The 22,114-nt window shown below is 35.8% G+C and overlaps 1 protein-coding gene across 1 annotated transcript in view; it reads right to left on the reverse strand.

The window, feature by feature from the left end:
* LOC142239792 (uncharacterized) overlaps positions 1–22,114 on the reverse strand; it is a 348,222-nt gene that overhangs the window by 84,579 nt on the left and 241,529 nt on the right. The window contains exon 6 of the mRNA XM_075311557.1: positions 9,912–10,815. Coding sequence (XP_075167672.1) covers positions 9,912–10,815 — 904 coding nt within the window. The remainder of the gene's footprint in view (positions 1–9,911; positions 10,816–22,114) is intronic.

Genomic DNA, 22,114 nt, shown 5'->3' on the forward strand with positions numbered 1-22,114 from the left:
TATCTCTGATTGTGGATCAGAATTTTCCCCTGACTGCTAGCGCCACCACTTTTATCCTTTCTTGTTCTAGGGAAACCAGAAGGTTGTTTATAGCAACATTCCAAAGAAGACGTGATAGAACTCCTCCTTGGGGAGTACCTCTGTTCACATACCTTTGTATGTTTGCTTGTCCTAGTGTGGCTGAAATACGTCTCTTCGTTAGAAGTTCGTCTAACAGCATAAGTATGCCTGGATCAACATTCAGAACTGTTAGTCCATTTAATATCGATCTCGGACGGATGTTATTGAACGCCCCTTCGATGTCTAGAAACGCTACGATTGTGTATTCTTTGACAGATAGTGAGCTTTCAATAAAGCTGACTAGTGCATGTAATGCGGTCTCAGTAGACCTGACCTTCGAGTATACATGCTGTCGTTTCGAGAACAAACTTGAATCGATGCTAGTTTTAAGATAAATATCTATCATCCTCTCCAGAGTCTTCAGTAGGAATGAGGATAAGGTTAGGTTATGTTAGGTTAGGTGGCAGCCCGATGTATCAGGCTCACTTAGACTATTCAGTCCATTGTGATACCACATTGGCTGATTGGTCGGAAATCCTTCGCCCTCGAGTAAAAGGTTTTTCCCGCTTTAGGTATGAAAACGACTTTTGTTTCCCTGCACCTTCCTAGAATATATGATAAGTTGATACATCCTTTATATATCGCCGACAACCAGGGGATAATTTTGTCAGTCACTGCTTGTAACTCCGCCGGACTAATTCCGTCAGGTCCGGGGGATTTGAATGGTCCAAAGCTATTTAAAGCCCATATTATTCTAGATTCCGATACAATTTCCTAGATAGGAAACGACCGCTGAGCCACTGTGGCACCACCAGAACCTGGTTCAACCGTCCGATTTCCAGGAAAATATGCGTCCAATAGTACCTTCAGCGTCTCCTCACTGGACGTTATCCGATTGCCCTCCGATGTTTTAATGAAACCTGGAGCGGAGTTAGTGGATGCTAGTACCTTCCGTATACTGCTGCAGTAATCATTCCAAGAGTTATGCTGACCCTTTCTCAGTTCTCGCTTGTATCCTCTCAGATTCTTGTCGTAAGCGTCCCAATCCTCAGGAGCTCTGGTGGACGTTACTTTGTTAAAGAGCTTCCTGCAGGATTTCCTCATATTACTTAACGCCGTAGACCACCATATGGTGGTCGATTTTTCTCCCTTGGCTTCCCTCTAGGGCATGCAGCTTTCAGTGAGATGCTGGGCCTTTGTAAGGTCTTAGTAATCCTCTCCACTGCGTGTTCGATATATTGCACAGTGCTCATATTTGTATCTGGTATTTCCGGTATCATCATATTGAACGATTCCCTATACCTATTCCAATCGGCTTTCCTAACATTTGGCGGAAATATGGTCTTGGTGGTATGAACATCAAATATGAAACTGATGTAGCGATGATCTGAGAGGCTATGGTCCCTCCAAACTTGTCCCTCAGATATCTTATCATTCAGTTCCGGAGTGGCCAATGTGACGTCCAAAACCTCTTGCCTGTTTTTAGTGACAAAGGTTGGGGCATCTCCCTTATTGTAAACTACCACATTAGTACGCAAAATAAACTCTAGGAGTGACTCTCCTCTTGTATTAATGTCACCACTTCATTTGCATCGCATCCCATAATGAGTTTTGTCTTTGTTTTCAATGACTCCTCAATTAAGGTGTTAACGGCACATGGAGGCATCTCCCTATCATGTCCCATGTAGACCGAAGATACCCAATATTTGTTAAATATTTCTAAACTGGCAACGACAGTGTCAGTATTGCACATTGAAGGAAGCAGAAACAAGTTGAGCTCGTTTTTAGCAATTATACAGGCTCGATTTACATCATTACCAGTATACTGCAATAGTTTGAACCCCGGAGTAACTGTTTCACATATTTTGTTTCTATAAACATATGGTTCTTGAATAAGAACTATATCTATGTCCCCTTTCATCAGAAGAACTTTTAAGGCAGCACAAGCAGCTTTACAATGATGAAGATTTATCTGGAGGATCCGTAGGACCATCGAGATTTTCAACAACCATCACATCAGCCGCTTCAATCGAGTCATCAAGAATGTCCTCTTCAGAGATCTCGGTGACTCTCGCAATAACTATAGGTTCAACTTTGGAGAGTTTTGAAGCAGCAGAAACCTCCTCTCGCATACGGTGTCTATACATGTCTGCATCTTTGGTATCTCCCTCGACTTCGCACGAGGATCCGCTTATTTCTGATTCAGACAAAGGCTTGTCCATTTTCGAATCCTTTAGCTGATCGTTTTTATATACCTTCATTTGGATATAATGAAAGCCATAACATACACGGCCCTGGGACTTTGCTAGATGTGGCAAAGACTGTGTGTTCAATATAAACACTGCATGTCGTCTTGGTCCATCCACTTCATCCAAACGGCCAACCTTCCAATCAGCTGTTGGAAGATCTGGATTGCATTGTTTCAGTCTATTAAAAATAGATTCAGGGTCAGGAGGGTTTGCAGGTATCCACGCATGTGCTCTTGGTCTAGCCGGTGTCTTTCTTCTCGACTAACTCTAGAGCAGCTCCTTCCCAAACTTCACCAATTACTATCAAAGCAGCTTTAAAACATTTTATAGACCTCTGGTCCTCAAATGCAACTAGCTTAAATCGTCCTTGATACCAACCAGCCTGTTGGTGTCGAGGATCTGGGCCGGGAAACTTGTCCAGCACCTGTGAGTAGACGCCAGACAAAGCCTTCTCAATTTCCCCCCATTTTTGATTTGGAATCATACCGTCCAATGCTTCTTTATTAATGATAGCCATCACAAGACTGTATTTAGCAATCTTTGATCCCTTTTATAGGATGACAGTTCATCCGGTGATCGTTCTCTTTTTCCATCTTCAAGAATTCCATGAGCCCATTTTAAGGAATCGCTTTGTTTCGCCGACATAGTGCTTGGGTCGACTAATCCTAATTTCTTTCGGATAAACAAAGCATTTCTGCGTTCCTTGAATCACTTTCGTGAGGGATTACCTCCTTTTGATGTCGTTACCTTAGAAAGGGTTCGACTTGTCAAAGTGTCGCCACCTGTCGACCCGTCTACAGGTCGACTAATTGGGCCTAACTCTTGGTCATTGCCCAAATTTATAACTCCAGCAGATACCCGTCCATTGGGCCCTGAAGTTAGCAACCCAGTGGATGTCTTTGAATTTCGCTGCATGGTGGCTTAATATCCCACCACACTTGAAATTCGTAGTAGGTACTTATTACGATGTGTTAATCCGCTATTAAAAAACACGTCCGTTCCGTTCGACGGTTGAATGATGAAAATGATAAAAATCAGTTACAATCATTCTTAGGACTTTTAAATTTTTTACCACACAAAGCGACTATTGCTGAGCCTCTACACCGACTGCTAGACAAACATGTACATTTTACTTGGAATAGAAGTCACACGAGTGCCTTAAACACATTAAAACAGCTTATAACTTCGGATGATGTACTAATTCATTACAGCTACGAACTACCATTAGTTTTGTCGTGTGATGCATCTCCATATGGACTTGGAGCTGTGCTCAGTCACAAACTATCAGACGGTACAGAGAAACCCATAGCGTTTTAATCAAGAACTTCGATAGAGAAGCAGTCTCTCTTGTTTCTGGAATAAAAAAAAATCCACAACTATCTCTATGGTCGTTCTTTCACTTTAATAACAACCATCGACCTCTTTTGGGGATATTTACCAAAACAAAACCAGTCCCAAATGTCATTTCAAATCAAATGCTTCGTCGATCAATATTTTTGAATGCCTATGATTTCAATTTAGTTTACAGAGAGGGAACGAAAATGGGCCATGCTGCCCTTTGTCAGACGTGCCCGAAGCAAATAGTGCAGAGGTTCTAATGATAGCATTATCACCTAAATCAATTATCAGCCCGCAGCTCATCGCAACACAAAGTAACAAGAATCTAATTCTGTCACGAGTCCGCAACTGGGTATTGCGAGGATGGCCAAATGAAAAAATACAAAAATCCAGTGAACTTTACCCATATTTTTGTCGCCGCAATGAGTTATCTACTAATAAGGGAGTAATTTTGTGGGGAAATCGTGCAGTGATTCCTAGTCAATTCCAACAATCAATATTGAGCGCTTTACATGCACCACATCCCGGAATAGTTAAGATGAAGGCTATCGCACGTAGTGATGGAGGTGGCCCAATATTGATGAAGCAATTGAACGTATAGTTAAAACTGTATATCTTGTCAACAGCATTGCAACGAACAGGCTAAAATAACAACCCAAAGCGTGCGTGGTCACGTCTGCATATAGACTTTGCTGGACCTTTCCGAGGCAAAACATTTTTCTTAGTGGTCGACTCTTATTCTAAATGGTTACAAATAATGGTAGTTAGTTCGACATCGTCCAATGCGGCAATTAAATGTTTAAGACAATTATTCGCTACCCATGGAATTCCTGATGATTTGGTATCAGACAACGGGACAGCCTTTACGTCCGAAGAGTTTAAAAACTTTAAGGAGAATAACTTGAATCGTCATATTCGTTCTGCTCCATTCCATCCAGCCACGAATGGCCAAGCAGAGCGCATGGTACAGACCACAAAAAATTATCTGAAAAAGATCGACGGAAATGTGATCGTAGACCTCTTCAGTCAGCATACTACTCCACATTCTGCCACCAATCGCACCCCTGCCGAACTGCTACTTAACCGGGAACTTAAAACATACTTCGACAAAATACAACCAACAGAAATAACATAAGACCACAGAGAAGTTAAATGTAAAATCATTCATTGCAGGAAGCCCAGTATGGGTTCACAACTACGCCACCGGACCAAAATGGGTTGAAGGACATGTCTCGGATCAGACCGGACCGATATCATACAATATCATCTTGAATGATTCTAGAGTTGTAAAAAGACATCATGATCAAATACGCAGCAGGTTGGAAAACGAAAGCAATTCCGATGTTTTCGAATTGGAAGATACGATGGAACAACATACCGAAGTCAATGCTGAACTTCAAAACATGTCCGTGAAAGACAACAATGTTATGCCGCAGATAACTTCAAACACTGAAGAAACAACAACGCCACGAAGATCTAATCGTAACAGGAGAGCACCAGAATATTACAATCCATCTGGGCGTTAAGCAGTGTTATGTTTGTAGTCTGCTGCATAAACATTGGCTCGTGTTAGTTGATTCTTCAATGTTGCAGCCAGTCGATTATTAGATGTCAAAGGGATAACATCGTCACATTGAGTACTCCGATATCAAAAACGCCAAGTCAGCTGCGTAGGTTCCTCAGCATATGTGGATGGTATCGTAGATTTAGGCTAGGTTAGGTGTCAGTCCGATGTATCAGGCTCACTTAGCCTACTCAGTCCATTATGATACCACACTGGTGAACTTCTCTCTTATCACTGAGTGCTGCCCGATTCCATATTAAACTCAATGACGGCCGAGTCCGAACGGCGTTCTACATTGCAGTGAAACCCCTTAAGCTCAATGACAAGGGACCTCTTTTTAAGGCCGAGTCCGAACGGCGTTCTACATTGCAGTGAAACCCCTTATAAAAGCTTTGAAACACTCGGAAATGTCACCAGCATTACCGCTGAAAAACTTTTTGGTGTTCAGTCGAAGCAGAAATCGAACCCACGGCCTTGTGTGTGCAAGGGCATGCTAAACATTGCATCACGGTGGCTCCCTATTCACGATTAGATGTATTCACGATTAAGCCAATATTGCCGTTCCTCTTTATGCGTGCTTTAAAAAGGAAAGCATAATGACTTCAGCATCATGTTCAAAGCTTTTCAGTGCATTTATTGGTTAATCCAGATTTCAACCGACTTTTGTGACGGTAATTCAAATTGTATACGAAACGAATATACGAGTTAGACATATCTCTTCTCGAATAGAATCAGTTAAACTAAAGTTTTTGGGAAATGCAAGCTTCTCTAAAGTTTTTGGGAAATGCAAGCTTCTCTCTCCTACACCACCAGGGGACAAATCACTGCAGTCGAAATCGAGTACTTCCGCATCGTAATGTAGTTTACGCGCATCACCGCTGTCGTTATCGGATTGTTTCTACTCGAAGTTGTACACGATAGGTAGTATGTTATCGAAAACAAAGTATGTAGTAATTTTTGCGCGGAAAAAGGTAAACAAAATGAAACAAGAAGTTGGTGAAAATATAAGTATTATTCTATTTTGGCAAAATACATTTAAGAACATATAATATTACTTGTATTTAGGGAAACGGATCAAAGAAATGATCCGTTTCCCTAAATGCAAGTAAGAAGTCGTTCCCGGCATTATGGTGAAACTGCCAAACGTGGCGGCAAGCTGTAAAATTGGTGGTACGGACGTCGAAATGTGCCCAGAAAAAATTATTTTTTCAAGATTGTCAGATGAAAACGTCTTTTAAATCTATGGATGTTAAAAACACAATTAATTATTCTACTTCAGTCAATGCTGCTTCTGTCAAGAATATTTTTCCTTACTAATGACACTTTGTACTCATGTTCTGAATCCGAAGACCAGAAAAAAAACACTTGGATTCATAATATATTTTTACACAAACAATAACAATTTCTCAGAACTAACATATTTTGATCACAAAAACTTATTTTGAAATACGTTTTCGCTTCCAATTTCTTATTACCATATGTTTACAGCAATGTAAAAAAAAAGTAGTAGACAAAATAAATTACAATGGAATGCGGTGATCCAAAAACTTACAGCGATCGAAATGTTTCTCTGTACGAAACAGAACTCGATGACGAATGCTGTGATTTGGCCCCAGATATTTGACTGTAAAATTCCAATTCTTAGTATAATTATTGCAATTTTTTATAACTCATCCTAAAGTAATGAATTAACACCACTAACATAACTATATTAAAATTCAACGTTAAACCTAATTTTGAAAATGTTTTAAGTTACATTTTTTAATTGGTATGATGACGATACATACACAAACTCAATGTGTTAGCACATTATTTTCGAATAAAAGCATATACTGTTCATAAGGTAGTATAACATGTTAGAAAATATTATGTTTGGACCATTTTCTTAGATATAATACCTCTGGATGCAAACATATATTAGTTTGGAAATTTCGTATAAAAATATATATGTTTACAAACATCAGAGCGAGAGACAAACACAAATCTTAAGTGTTCAGACTGTGAAAATACTGAGGTTTCGATCATTTGTTAAATCCCCTAACTGCAGATTTACAAACAGAAAAAGTGCGTAACACTGTGAAACAGGGTGTTATAAGTTAGTGCAACACCCCGAAGGACACGAGGCACATGGTGTCTTTCCAATATTGCCCACAGTGAATTTAGCCATGTCCGTCTGTCTGTGAACCCATTTTTGTGATCGAAGTCTATGTCGCAATTTTAGTCCAATCTACTTCTAATTTGGCGCAAGTATGTGTTTTGGGTCAGAATAGAAACTATTGATTTTGGAAGAAATCGGTTCAGATTTAGAAATACATAGCTCCCATATATATCTTTCGCTCTATACGCACCTATTTAACCCAAGAAACCAGAGTTTTACCCTGCTTTGCTTCATGTACACCTAACGGTATCGTAAATTGTGCCAAATTCGGTTGAAATTGGTTAGGCATTTAAAATTTGGCTGAAATCGATTCTGATTTAGACATAGCTGCCATATATATCTTTCGCCCGATTTACACTCATATGACTGCAGAGGCTATAGTTTTATTCCGATTTACGTGAATGCACAGAATAGAATTTACATCTAACTATTCATTTAAAATTTGGTTGGAATAGGTTCATATTAAGATATTGCTCCCATATACAGTGGTGGTCATATAATTAGGGACACAATTTTTAGCGCAAAGTTTCACCGATGTTTTCTGACCTGGACAACAAAAACATTTTTTTATGATTTAGAAATGTATGCTATACTTCTGAACATTTATTAGTGTTAAAAAAATAAAAAATATTTTACTCACATTAACTTAAATACATAAATACAAATATTTTATGGTTTTTTGGTTGGACAGCTAATTAAGGACACTTCGTGTTTTTGTTAAAGTTTATAAAAAAAACTACATTAAGTATATAAAAAGACTCCATTTTGATTCTAATGTATGTTTATATTTAATATTTTGTCGGGTAACCTTTGGACGCAATCACAGCTCTGCACCTACGAGGAATACTTTCAACCAGACGTTGACATCTTTCTATTGAGATATTCTGCCATATATTTTTAACATTTTCAAATAATTCATCACCATTTTTGTTTGTTTTCTGCTCCAACGACCTCTCTACATCAGCCCACAGATTTTCTATCGGATTTAAATCTGCACTTTGAGCAGGCCAGTCTAAAACATTAATGTTTTGATCGGAAAACCAGGCTTTTACACTTTTTGCCGTATGTTTTGGATCATTATCCTGCATAAACATAAATGTGCTTGGCATATGTTCGTCTGCAAAAGGCTTCATTGTATTCGCCAAAATATCTTTCTATAAATACTGGTCCATTTTCTCGGTTATTCGACGGATTGGACCTACTCCAAACCATGAAAATTCCGCCCAAACCATTATATTCCCACCACCATGTTTTATGGTCTTTAGTGTATAGCGGGGGTCGAGTTCTTTGTTGGGTGAGCGTCGGACATATCTCTTACCATCAGGACCAAATAAATTAAACTTGGATTCGTCACTCCAAAGAATGTTTTTCCAAAACTCTAAGGGTTTCTCTAAATGCTCTTTTGCGAAATTTATACGCTTTTTCAAATTTTTGGCAGAAACGTGGGGTTTTCGTTTTGCGATACAGCCACGGAGATTTCCCTCAAGTAGACGTCGTCTTACAGTGCGAGTGGATATTTCATTACTAATTTGAGGTGTTACTTCCTTATGAATCTGCCTTGAGGTTAGAAATGGATTAGCTTTGCTCACTCGGCAGATTATGCGATCGTCAGCACTTGTTGTTTTTCAATTTTTTTTACAATTTTTTATGCAGTTATTCTCTGTGAAAACAAAGTTCAATATTCCCTGTCCTTAATTATATGACCAACTTAACACACACACAAATTACGACAGTTTCAGTAAATGATTTTTTTTATCAGTTTGCATAACAATGAGAGATGAGAGATGAGTGATTATTGAGAATAACAAATAACAGTTAGAAAATCCCGTTACTTTACACATTGATCTTAAAAACTGCCATACGTGGAGAAAAAACGCATAGAAATATATATTAGTACAGTTTTTGAAAATGTCCCTAATTATGTGGCCACCACTGTACATGTTTTTACGATTTAGACAAAAATGGACATTTTACCCACATTCTCCTAGTAAAATCGCCACTGCCAAGACGAAAACTTGTAAAAATGACTCAAATTTTCCTATACATCTAATACACATCTATCAACTGATAAATCATAAATTTACTTTCGCGAATTTGCAAAAAATGGCTTTAGATTAAAATAGTTCCCATATTTTTTATTAACATTGTGTTCTGCATTGTGTTCCCAAGGCATTAGCCAATTTAAATTTTAATTCTAAATACTAGAAGTCTAATAAAATGTTGTCCAAATCGGGTCAGATTTAGATGTTTGTATATGAGAACACAAACCTTTATATATAAAAAATTACAACAGAGTAGCAAAAATTTAAATTGTAGTACTAAAATCGCAGTTCTACATGTTAGTATAGTGGATTTTGAAACAGATTTTGTTGAAATCCTCCAAGAGCCAGCTGATAATTCCCTATGAAATCTACTAGTGTAAACGTAGTGTTACATATTGTATTCAAATATGTCATCTAACTTAACCTAATATTTTCGTTAAAGGTTTTTGATTTGATATTTTATGATAGAAATTATTGCAAAGGTTGTCTAAAATACTTACTTAAATGCATAAAAATGTGAAATGGGTTTTGATGTAGCACTACTGGAAAGTCCGCCGGTAGCAGAACTGGAAACGTTTCCTTGAGGCGGAATTGCCTCTTTTTCTGAATCTTGGGATGATGGACTTGCAATCTGTTGTAAGGTCGGCGGGATTGGTTTAGTAATAAGATCTAATGGTGGTTCCTTTCTGCTGGATTCAGTACTATTTGCCGACTGCTGTGAACTAGGAATAACTGGTTGCACCATATTCGTCGCTAAATTGTTTTTGCTAGATTGTTGATCGATTGAAGATTGCAAAAGAAATTGTTGTTGCTGATAAAACTGATACATTCCATAACCACTAAGTGGTGATGTCATTGAGGGTTGAGATCCGGAAGGGCAAACAGATCCGGTTGTCATCACTATATCTTGAGATTTTTTGTTAACATCGACAGATTTCGTCGAATGTAATTTTTCTATCTGTTGTTGGTCATTAACTGACGTAGAATCGTCGGAAATGTCGCTGTATGCAGGACTCTGAACTTCTTCACGAGAAGCAATATTGCATCGCTTAAATTCATCCACATCAAGACCTGTAATAGGTGGAGACTTTCTACCTTTTTTGGGTTTACTACTAGCAGTGTTAGAAGGTGACTTGCAATTTATTTCAATAACCTTATCAGGATTTGATAAACATGAATCTGTGTTGATCTTTATCGTATCAGGTTTTACACCTTGAGGACTTGATTGGTCGTCATCTTTCGATACTAGAGGTATAGTCGTTCGTGAATGCGTTTTCGAATCTAATTGTTCCGAAAGAGATGATGAAGATTCTGAGTGATTCAAATTTGACGTTTCATCCCTTTCCAATAATCCAGAGTCACTATGTTTAGTATCTGATGGAGTAAATCGCAATGAACGTTTACCTATAAATATTATAAATGATAGTAAAAATTATTCTCCACTTAGCCCATACTTAGCGCAAGGAATTTGTTTTGTTAAGTTTTAAGAAAAGGGCCACAAATGCAAAAAAACTACCCAGTGAAATGTTTTTAAGTTCTTCCCAATCAAATCATGTTACATATAATAGATAGTACGACTTTGGCCACGGCGAAGTATGTGATCCGATTTTTATTATAATTTCTGTTTTTAATAGTTTTCATAGACTATTGGAACACAAAAATAAAATTTTGGCATAATTGAGTAGAACTACTTTTGAATTTTAAGCTTTTTTTGGTCGTAGAGGGGGTTAACTTACGTGGATGGTGTAAAAGAACAAATGGTCCGATTTTGGCCAAGATGTGTACTAAAAAATTAATTTGAGCAAATTGAAATTTTGAAATTTTTTAAAGTTTGGCGATTTTTCTACCCAAGGATAATTTATAATAATACATCAATTCTGTTCTTACACTATTTTTGGGTTTATTATAGATTATATTATTGAATAAAAAAAATAAAATTCTTAAAACTGTTAAATTAAAAACAAACAAAATCAACAAAAAACGCTCATTACTAAAGTTTACAGACTTTTATTTTTATGGATGATAGTTTATAATTCTAAAAAAATGAAAAGTTCATAAAGGGGACTAATTTTATAGACCCGTCAGTCGGATTCCGTTCCACCTAGGGTCTCATCAAACTTTCACTCACTGCTTGGACATTATCGGCTCTAACCATACAAAATTCTAAAGTATCATCTATAACCGTTCCCACATTATGAACATTTGCTATTTGTGTTATCTCACCCTTTTATGCAATAAGATATTTTTAATCCCTTTGTATGAAGTACCTAAAGTACTGGCCCAATCAGAACCAAACTTCACATTTGTCTTAGCTTTGATCATCAACAAGGCCCTCCAAAGTTTCGCTTTCCTAGGATGTCTACTTATATTTTTGTCCATTCGTTGTATAGGACCGAAACACTGCGATGTCGTCAGTCGGTAAATGCGCCTTTTGATTTTATGAAACAAATACAAATGATACATCTAAAATAATTATAATTTTTCATGTTAGCCTGATACTGAAACAGGCAATTAACGTCCAAATGCATGATATCTAAATTTTACAATTATTATTACTGCAGTAACAAAACGAAATAAAAATAAGATTAAGGGACTTGGAGTTATATGAAAAGATGGATGTACAGTGGGAGTAAAGATGATTCAATTTGTAAGAGGAAAATTCCTAGATGTTTTCTCCATAAGGAGTTAGCATAAAGGGCCCAAAATTGAGCTATCTATCCAAGCTAGATCTATACTAAAGGCTGTGGAAAGGTTTATTCGCCCGAACCGAAACATGTACAGTCTATGCGTGTATAGATTTGTATCTGGCGTTTTCTTTTCAATGACTCTATTAATCAAGTTCCTTAATCTAATTTGTCCGAATAATAGTTGTAAAATTTAAAGTAATTATATTTCAATATGTTTCTGAATATTCTGACAAAACAAATTTTCTGTAATTAATTGCACCAAGTTAAGTATGTTAATTACTTCATGTTCGGTCAGTATGGACTTTGCGAAATAGAATTTATTTCCATTAAGGAGAAATAGATTAGTTCTACCTTTCATTTAGTGCTGAGTTTAATTTTGTATACTCAAACAATTTTGTTATTCATAACAGCAAAAAGGTTTGCTAAGCGGCATGTTGTTGTTAGTTGAAACAGCCAACAAATACTGCCGAATTAGCAAATGTGTTTGCTAAACATTTTTGACCAACATCGTTGCTGAAAAAACCGCATTAGTTGAAATAGCTGACCGTTTTCTGCTAAAACAACTAGAAATGATTGTTGTCCCGGCAACAAACTTTATCAATTATTTATCGATATTTTGGAATGAAACCCATAAATCATTAACCCCCATTTTCATGAAGCTCCGTTAGCTTTTAAGACGTTCTATGGATATATCTGTCATCTTGCCAGTTAGGAACTTAATTCCTGAACATTTTTTTAGTTAAGGTTAACCTGAGAAGAGATATTTCCATTTTTTTTCTGTTAACTGGCTGTTAAAGACTACCGGAGCTACAAGAAAATTGCCGTTAATACTATAACCTCTATATTTATTAAATGTGCGAAATAAATTTAATTCCATCAAAGTCAATTAAATAGGTATTAAAATTGAGTTGTAGTGTTGTCCAGGGTTTATTTTCATTAGTGTTTCTTCTTTGGCCTTATACACGCAGACAAAGCAATACAGGGTTGAGGAATCTGCAATGAAAAGAAGTAAATAAACCAAGCAAATATTTATAGGAATTGTATTGAAAGATGTCAATTAAGTTGGTCAATAAAATAGTTTTTTAGCAAAGTAATTCATACTTAATGCATAAATTATTCTTATAAGATCGTATTTGTGCGCCAAAATAGTAGCGGTTTAATGTTATTCTGATTTTAATATTCACACTTAAGATGAACTTTGACAATTCTGGTACATTCGGGTTTAGGTGAGGATTGGTATAGTGGCAGTCCGTTATTTCAGCCTCATTTAGACTATCTTATCAATTCTGATACTACGTTGGTGAACTTGTGTCTTGTCACTGAGTGCTCCATGTTTAATCAATGATAAATAATCTCCATTTGATAGCCGATTCCGAACATCGGTTCCCATAGCGATTAAACTTTCAATTGAACCCATGACCCTGTGGATGCAAGGCGGGCATGCTAACCAGTGCACCATCGTGATTCCTTTTTTCAAATCTAGAAATTATTCAAACAATATATGAATTTGCAAATTTCTTATATCACAAATACTATTTACTTACCAAAAATAACCTACGCAATACAAGACAATTTTGAAAATATAGACACTTTGCCAAAACAACACAATTAAAATAATATCGAATTGGTTAATATTCCCGGCTACACAGAAACAAGTATCACCAAAATATTTCCAATTACAAAGTTGATTGTGGTTGAAAATTTTTTTAACTAATAAATTAATTGATACAATTAACTTTTTAATCAAACTTGGAAGACTAAACCAGTTAAAAAAGAGCTGGATTTTTTTTTAATTTTAAATAAAAATTTATTTTGTTAATTAAACTAAAAACACAAAGTCAGATGGGAAAGTAATTGAAAATATTTAACAAGATTATTTTGTTTATCGACCTTTTTTCTAATTATTGTTTTCTCTGTATGTATTTTCTCTGGGCTTTCAAGGTCATTTTTGAATGCGAATAAAACAAATATTGAATTATTCCATTATTTTCATCCAACGTTTCGCTGGGATTGTTTCCAGCTTCATCAGGGATGATTTTTTATTGGATCTGGCAACAATATAATGGGGAAATACATTACATTTTCACATACATTCTATTGATTTCCGTATAAGTTTCACTTACATTCAATTTATCGTCAATTACATTTGCAAACAAATACGTCAATTATTACGAAATTACTATAATTCGACATAAAACAGTAATTGCAAAAATAATTAACTTAAACTAATATCACAGTAAAACTTATGCTGCTATCACAGATGTTAACCGATTAAACTATAATAATACAATGCTGTAGTTGGCGTTAGCATTGTCTTTCTCTTCTTTTCTGTTTATTGCACTTGTTGTTTCTTGTTGTATACGTAAACTCTCTAATGTATATCTCTTATTCTCTCTTTGTCCAATATTGTTACGTTTCGTAGATCTGTAGAACCATAATGGTTGTTCTCTATGCAGTGTTGAGCCAATGCTGTTGTCATCTTTTCTTTCTTTATATCTCCTTCGTGCTCTGCAATTCGTGTGGCTAAGCTGCGCTTTGTTGTGCCAATATAACATTTATATATTTAAGTTTTTAATTCAAACCAGTATATACGGTCATAAGTTCGGCCATGTCCAATCTTATGTACTGTCTTATGACTGTCATCCACAATCGAATTACTTGAGTTGCAGTAACACTTGCCGATGGCAAGGTATCTTAAAACTTCTTAACACCGTCTTCTTAATTGTAAGTTGTAAGGCCGATTAAATACGTATATAATACGTTCTTGGCCGATTTATATAGGGACGTCTACAAATAATTACAAACCAATATGAACTTTTGCGCGGCAATTAGAGAGCCAGAATTGAAAAATGGGGGTCGCTTTTTATGGAGGCTATACACAATTATGAACACGATTGTTACAGTTGATAGAATTCTGCCACAAATGGCAGATTTGTTACTGTTTGGTAGATTGGTAGAATTCTTGACGTTTTGGTAGATTTTGCAAAATATTTCTCTCCAACTAAGAGGTACTTCATTAATTTTCTATAGAAATACAAGTTTGACAAAATTTTCTATATAAATAAAATTTTTACAAAGTTTTGTATAGAAATACAATTTTGACAAGATTTTCTATAGAAATACAATTTTGACAAAATTTTCTATAGAATTAAACTTTTGAATTCTTGGCGTTTTGGTAGATTTTGCAAAATATTCCTCTCCAACTAAGAGGTACTTCATAAATTTTCTATAGAAATAAAAGTTAAAAAAAAAATAATTCTATAGAAATAAAATTTTGACAAAATTTTCTATAGAAATAAAATTTTCACAAAATATTCTATAAAAATAAAATTTTGACAACATATTCTATAGAAATAAAAATTTGGATATGGACCAATCTTTGTATGTTTGTTAGCGGCCATATACTAGCGCAATGTACCAAATTTCAAACGAATCGGATGAATTTTGCTCCTCCAAGAGGTTCCGGAGGTTAAATATGGGGATTGGTTTATATGGGGGCTATATATAATTACGGATAGATATGGACCAATTTTTGCATGGTTGTTAGAGACCATATCCTAACACCACGTACCAAATTTCAACCGGATCGGATGAATTTTGCTCCGGAGGTCAAATCTGGGGATCGGTTTATATGGGCGCTATATAAGTACGGACCAAGTTTTGCATGGTTGTTAGAGACCATATACTAACACTACGTATCAAATTTCAACCGGATCGGATGAATGAAATTTGCGCCTTCCAAGAGGATCCGCAAGCCAAATTTGGGGATCGGTTTATATGTGGGCTATATATAATTATGGACCGATATAAACCAATTTATTTCATGGTTGTTAGAGACCATATACTAACACCATGTACCAAATTTCAGCCAGATCGGATGAAATATGCTTCTCTTAGACGCTCCACAAGCCAAATCTGGGGTCCGTTTATATGGGGACTATACGCAAAAGTGGACCGATATGGCCCATTTGCAATACCATCCGACCTACATCAATAACAACTACTTGTGCCAAGTTTCAAGTCGATAGCTTGTTTCGTTCGGAAGTTAGCGTGATTTCAACAGACGGACGGACATGCTTAGATCGAGTCAGAATTTCACAACTTTATGGGGTCTTAGAGCAATATTTCGATGTGTTACAAACGGGATGACAAAGTTAATATACCCCCCCCCCCCCCCCATCCTATGGTGTAGGGTATAAAAATGAATTGAGTTTTGCAATCAACATCAATTAAATTTTTAATTGAATTAATTAAAAAATTAGTTGCAATTTTTAATTGATACTATGGTTTGGTGCGGTTCATGTCTGGCTGAGGTTGGTGCAACAGTTCCGGTAAATTAATGATGATTAACCAATCTTTACTTTTAAAAACTACGAGCCACACAATCAACCCACTTTTTTTCTCAACCCAACTCTTTTTTGAGAAAACGTTTCCAGGCCGGGCAATCATAATTAGCTAGAAGAAAGTGCCTTCGCAAGTAAAGGCAAAAATGTTCATCAACTTAGTTTATGCATTTTATTTCTACTACTATTTACTTGTTTTATTTGTTTCAATAAAAAATCTTAGACAGGAAGCATTTAGAAATAGTTCAATAATTAGAATAAGGTGTGGAATACTTATTTCTTCTAGGAGTATAACTGAACAAGATTTTTTCACAGATAACAAAGCATTTATAAAAATGAACAAAACCCGAACTAAAACCGGGTTTCCTCTATCTAGTAAAATATCTTATAAAATGACTAGCAAAAATATCTTATAAATTGCTAGCTTCGGTTTACGTAACATTTCGTTTGGTGATTAAAAGATGAAGAAAATATTTTTATTTTGTTTTATATTTGAAAAGGAAAATTTTAATTTCATTTCACAAAGATCAGTCGGAATCATCGGTATTCGATGAATACATTATCACCTGCGTACTTTCCGTTAATAATGGTTACCTCAATCGAATTCAGCATAAGTCTTTTTACCGAAAGTCGAGCACCGTTGCAAAGTCGCGGTGGATTCCAATTACACAATATCATTAGAACTGTACCAACTTTGAATTGCAAGTTATGTGGTGGAAATCCTGATAACTCCAGAGATTTAAAGTAAAACACCGTTGGATAACACAAGGGAACAAAATTGAACTTTTTTGTGTTGATTTGAAATGTATAGCAAATTTTTACTAATTTGAGGTCGCTGAATCCAAATCTGCACTTGTTTTTTTTTCTATATCTCGACTTTTCGAGATATACCGTTATGTTCAAAATTAAGGCACTTCCGCTACATATTTTGGAATAACTTGATAACGATTAACCATATTGAATTAAAAACAAATTCCGAAACTTCCAAACAATATTCTCTTTAAGCCGTGCTTACATTTTTTTTTATCACAATGGACTGAATAGTTTAAGTGAGCTTGAAACTTAATCGGGCTGCTACTTTATCCTTTAAATTTTTATCCTTTAAATGATACGGTCAAAATTTGGTCAATATAAACTTGACGTATTTCTTTCAATTTTGCATTTAAAAAACTTGAACACCCCTCATTTTGAAGGTGTGTGTGTAGAATGTTGCTCCCATTTTGATTTTGGAATTCACTCTTCAGTTGTCAAAATGCCGTCCAAGCAAGAAGAGCAGCGTATCAAAATTTTGATCGCGCATCGCGAAAATCCGAGCTACTCGCACGCAAGGCTGGCAAAATCGCTAAAAGTTGCCAAATCAACCGTTACAAATGTAATTAAAGTGTTTGGGGAACGTTTGTCGACAGCCAGGAAGTCTGGATCGGGGGGAAATCGAAAACCGGAAGCCGCTGAGACGACAAAGAGAGTTGCCGGTAGTTTCAAGCGAAACCCTAACCTCTCTCTCCGAGATGCCGCAAATAAGCTGGGTGTATCGTCTACAACCGTGCATCGAGCCAAGAAACGAGCCGGACTATCGACTTTCAAGAAGGTAGTGACTCCAAATCGCGATGGTAAACAAAATACGACGGCCAAAGCGCGATCCCGGATGCTGTACACGACGATGCTGACGAAGTTTGACTGCGTGGTAATGGACGACGAAACCTACGTTAAAGCCGACTACAAGCAGATTCCAGGACAGGAGTTTTATACGGCAAAAGGAAGGGGAAAGGTAGCAGATATTTTCAAGCACACAAAACTGCCAAAGTTCGCAAAGAAATATCTGGTTTGGCAAGCCATCTGTACCTGTGGCTTGAAAAGCAGCATTTTCATAGCTTCCGGGACTGTCAACTAAGAAATTTACATGAAAGAGTGTTTGAATAAACGTCTGCTGCCTTTCCTGAAGAAACACGGTTGTTCCGTACTGTTTTTGGCCGGATTTGGCCTCTTGCCATTACGGTAAAAAGGCCATGGAGTGGTACGCCGCCAACAACGTGCCGGTGGTTCCCAAGGACAAGAACCCTCCCAACACGCCAGAGCTCCGCCCAATTGAGAAATACTGGGCTATTGTCAAGCGGAACCTAAGGAAGACCAAAAAAACTGCTAAGGACGAGCAGCAGTTCAAGGCAAACTGGCTTTCTGCGGCGAAGAAGGTGGACAAGGTGGCTGTACAAAATCTGATGGCAGGTGTAAAGCGTGAGGCCCGGCAATTCGGATTGGGAAAAGCGAAAGCCTAACTGAATATTTTTCCTGAATTTTATACTAATTGAACTTGAAAAAGAAATTTAATTTGATTTTTTAAATAAACGATTTCACCGATTTACACGCGTTTTCCCTTGACCAAATTTTGACCGTATCACCCTTTACATTGTTTTTCAATTTTTCAAGTAGTTTTAGAGATTCATTGTAGATTTCATCGGTTATTTGCATGTCAAGATTATTCGTTTGAATGCGCAAGCGATGCAAGATATCTTCACATTGCCGCCTTTGTATTTGTTCCATAACTGAATTGGTTGTGAAGGAAAACATGTGGAGATGATAATTGCGAACAGCGTTTGTAGTATTTGGTACGAATTTGATAAAAAAACAACTGAATCCACAAATATTAAATTCCAATGAGAATCGTTCTCCAGCAAACCCAATAGTTGACTTGCTTCGCGATATGCTTGGCATTGGTGGCCATTCACAGTTTTCAAATGTGCGAATGATTTTGGTCCACGTACATTTATCAACAGCAGTCGCAAATAAAAACAATCATAATTTCTAGTATGAACAGTATACATGTGACCTAGTACACCAGTGGAGCCTGAGATCTTTCCAACGAATGCAAAACCGTGGAAATCGGTTTGTGCGTTCTGGAGTTATACCGTCAGGAAGGAAAACCCGACTTATTTTTAAATAGTAGAAGAAATAAATCTGAATTCCTTTATTATAACAGGTTGGCTGATAAGTCCCCGGTCTGACACATAAATGGCGTCGCTAGTATTAAATGCCTATTAGTTTTATATAGTACCATCCTTCAAATGATTCGTGTCAAAATTTGACGTCTGTAAGTCAATTAGTTTGTGAGATAGAGAGTCTTTTGTGAATCAACTTTTGTTATTGTGAAAAAATGGAAAAAAAGGAATTTCGTGTTTTGATAAAATACTGTTTTCTGAAGGGAAAAAATACGGTGGAAGCAAAAACTTGGCTTGATAATGAGTTTCCGGACTCTGCCCCAGGGAAATCAACAATAATTGATTGGTATGCAAAATTCAAGCGTGGTGAAATGAGCACGGAGGACGGTGAACGCAGTGGACGCCCGAAAAAGATGGTTACCGACGAAAACATTAAAAAAATCCACTAAATGATTTTGAATGACCGTAAAATGAAGTTGATCGAGATAACAGAGGCCTTAAAGATATCAAAGGAACGTGTTGGTCATATCATTCATCAATATTTGGATATGCGGAAGCTCTGTGCAAAATGGGTGCCGCGCGAGCTAACATTTGACCAAAAACAACAAAGTTTTGATGATTCTGAGCAGTGTTTGCACCTGTTAACTCGTAATACACCCGAGTTTTTCCAATCGACAGTCGGCTGAGTTGACAACGACCGGTGAACCGTCTCCGAAGCGTGGAAAGACTCAAAAGTCCACTGGCAAAGCGGATTAACGCTTTTTGGTGCAAATATATGAAAAAGTGGTTTATATCGATCTATTTCTCTTTGTAATCGCCATATAGACCGTTTAAAGGAAATTCTAAAACACATACATTTGGAATGAAATACTCATTAAAAGGAAAACCGAAACTTATGGCCTGTTCCTGTATATCGAACGAAAGCTTTTTTTCGTATTCCAAACGAAAGAAAATTGATTTTTGTTCTTCTATTTGGAAAGGCAAGTCACTTCATATTTTGTTGTCGAGCAATAAACGAACATATACAATAAATGACAAGAAAAAACTAAAAACTTTGTTAATGCCCTGTTCCTGTATATCGAACGAAAACCCATTCGAAAGAAAGGCAGTCACTCGAATTCTAATGAATTTGAGTTTTTATATTTTTGAAAGTTCGTTTCGGTTGTATGAGAATACATTGTATATCAAAACTGAGTATTTTCAAATTTTTGGCCTTAGAATTCATTCAAATGTTAACAATGTTTTTACTTTTTTTCTTGACACTTATTGTATATGTTCGTTTATTGCTCGACAACAAAATATGAAGTGACTTGCCTTTCGAAATAGAAGAACAAAAATCAATTTTCTTTCGTTTGGAATACGAAAGAAAGCTTTCGTTCGATATACAGGAACAGGCCATAACATTTGAATGAATTCTCAGCCCAAAAATTTGAAAATACTCATTTTTTATAATCAATTTATTCTCATACAAACGAAACGAATTTTCAAAAATACAAAAACCCAAATTCATTCCAATTCGAGTGACTGCCTTTCTTTCGAATGGGTTTTCGTTCGATATACAGGAACAGGGCAATAATTATTGCAGATATATAGAAATACACACACAAAAAAATCTTTTTTGATTTCAATCACGAAAATCGCGGATTCAATCATTTTTTTAATTGAAATGTCTTCAATCACGAAAATGATAGTATCAATCTCCCATTTTGATTGAAAACCAACACGATTTTCAATTAAAAATTTAATTGACTTTTGTCACGGAATTGAATCAATTAAAACCTGATTGATTTTTAACATAAAATTCAATCACAGTTTTAATTGAATCAATTAAAATTTTAATTAATATCGCCACAAAAATCAATCAACTATTTGATTCATTCAATTAAATAATTAATTGAAATTGGCTATAAATTTCAATCAAATAATTTATATATTGCGCCCCCAAAAAGAAAACATGTGTTTCTTATAAAACATATTCAATATTTTATTTTTTTAATTATGCAATAGACAAATAAATTTGGTTCTTGTGTGTTTTGTTCTACACACAAAAAAAAAATCACGAAAATTTTTCCAATTAAAATTTTAATTGAGTTTTAAAATATATTCAATTAAAAATTTAATTGATTCAACAAATTTTTTAATTGAAACAAAAATCAATCTTTAATTAATTTTTTAATTGGATAAATTAACTTTTTAATTGACCTTCAATTAATTTTTTAATTGATACTATCATTTCTGTGATTGAAGACATTTCAATTAAAAATTAATTGGATCAATTAATTTCGTGATTGAATCAGAAAAAAAATTTTTTTGTGTGTAACATAACGTACACATACAATTACTATCAATAACAACCATAGGGTGAAAAAAATAAACTATATCCCTTATAAACTATCTTCCTTATCATAATAACCATGTCAGCATGTTCCTTCTAATTGTAGATGCGCCTAGATTTCCAATAAATCAGCAGCCTGTAAGCTAAGTTAGTTTTTCTGAAAGTAAACAGAATAATTAGAAATTAATTTTGTTCAATTAAAAGTTAATTTTGGTAAACATTACCTGCATAGAATATCAAGTTCAGTTCTTAGTTCCAGGTTGCAGATTTATAATCTTCTCTTGCAGTTGTAGTCTTTTAGCATAAAAAGGTGTAGTAAGGAGCTCGGTAATTTAATTTTAGTAACAATTGCTTTCCAAAATTTCCACACATTGAAATCGTCTATTAAAATTTGAACCAATCAAA

The sequence above is a fragment of the Haematobia irritans genome, chromosome 5 (assembly GCF_050003625.1).
Source record: "Haematobia irritans isolate KBUSLIRL chromosome 5, ASM5000362v1, whole genome shotgun sequence".
Classification (NCBI taxonomy): domain Eukaryota; kingdom Metazoa; phylum Arthropoda; class Insecta; order Diptera; family Muscidae; genus Haematobia; species Haematobia irritans.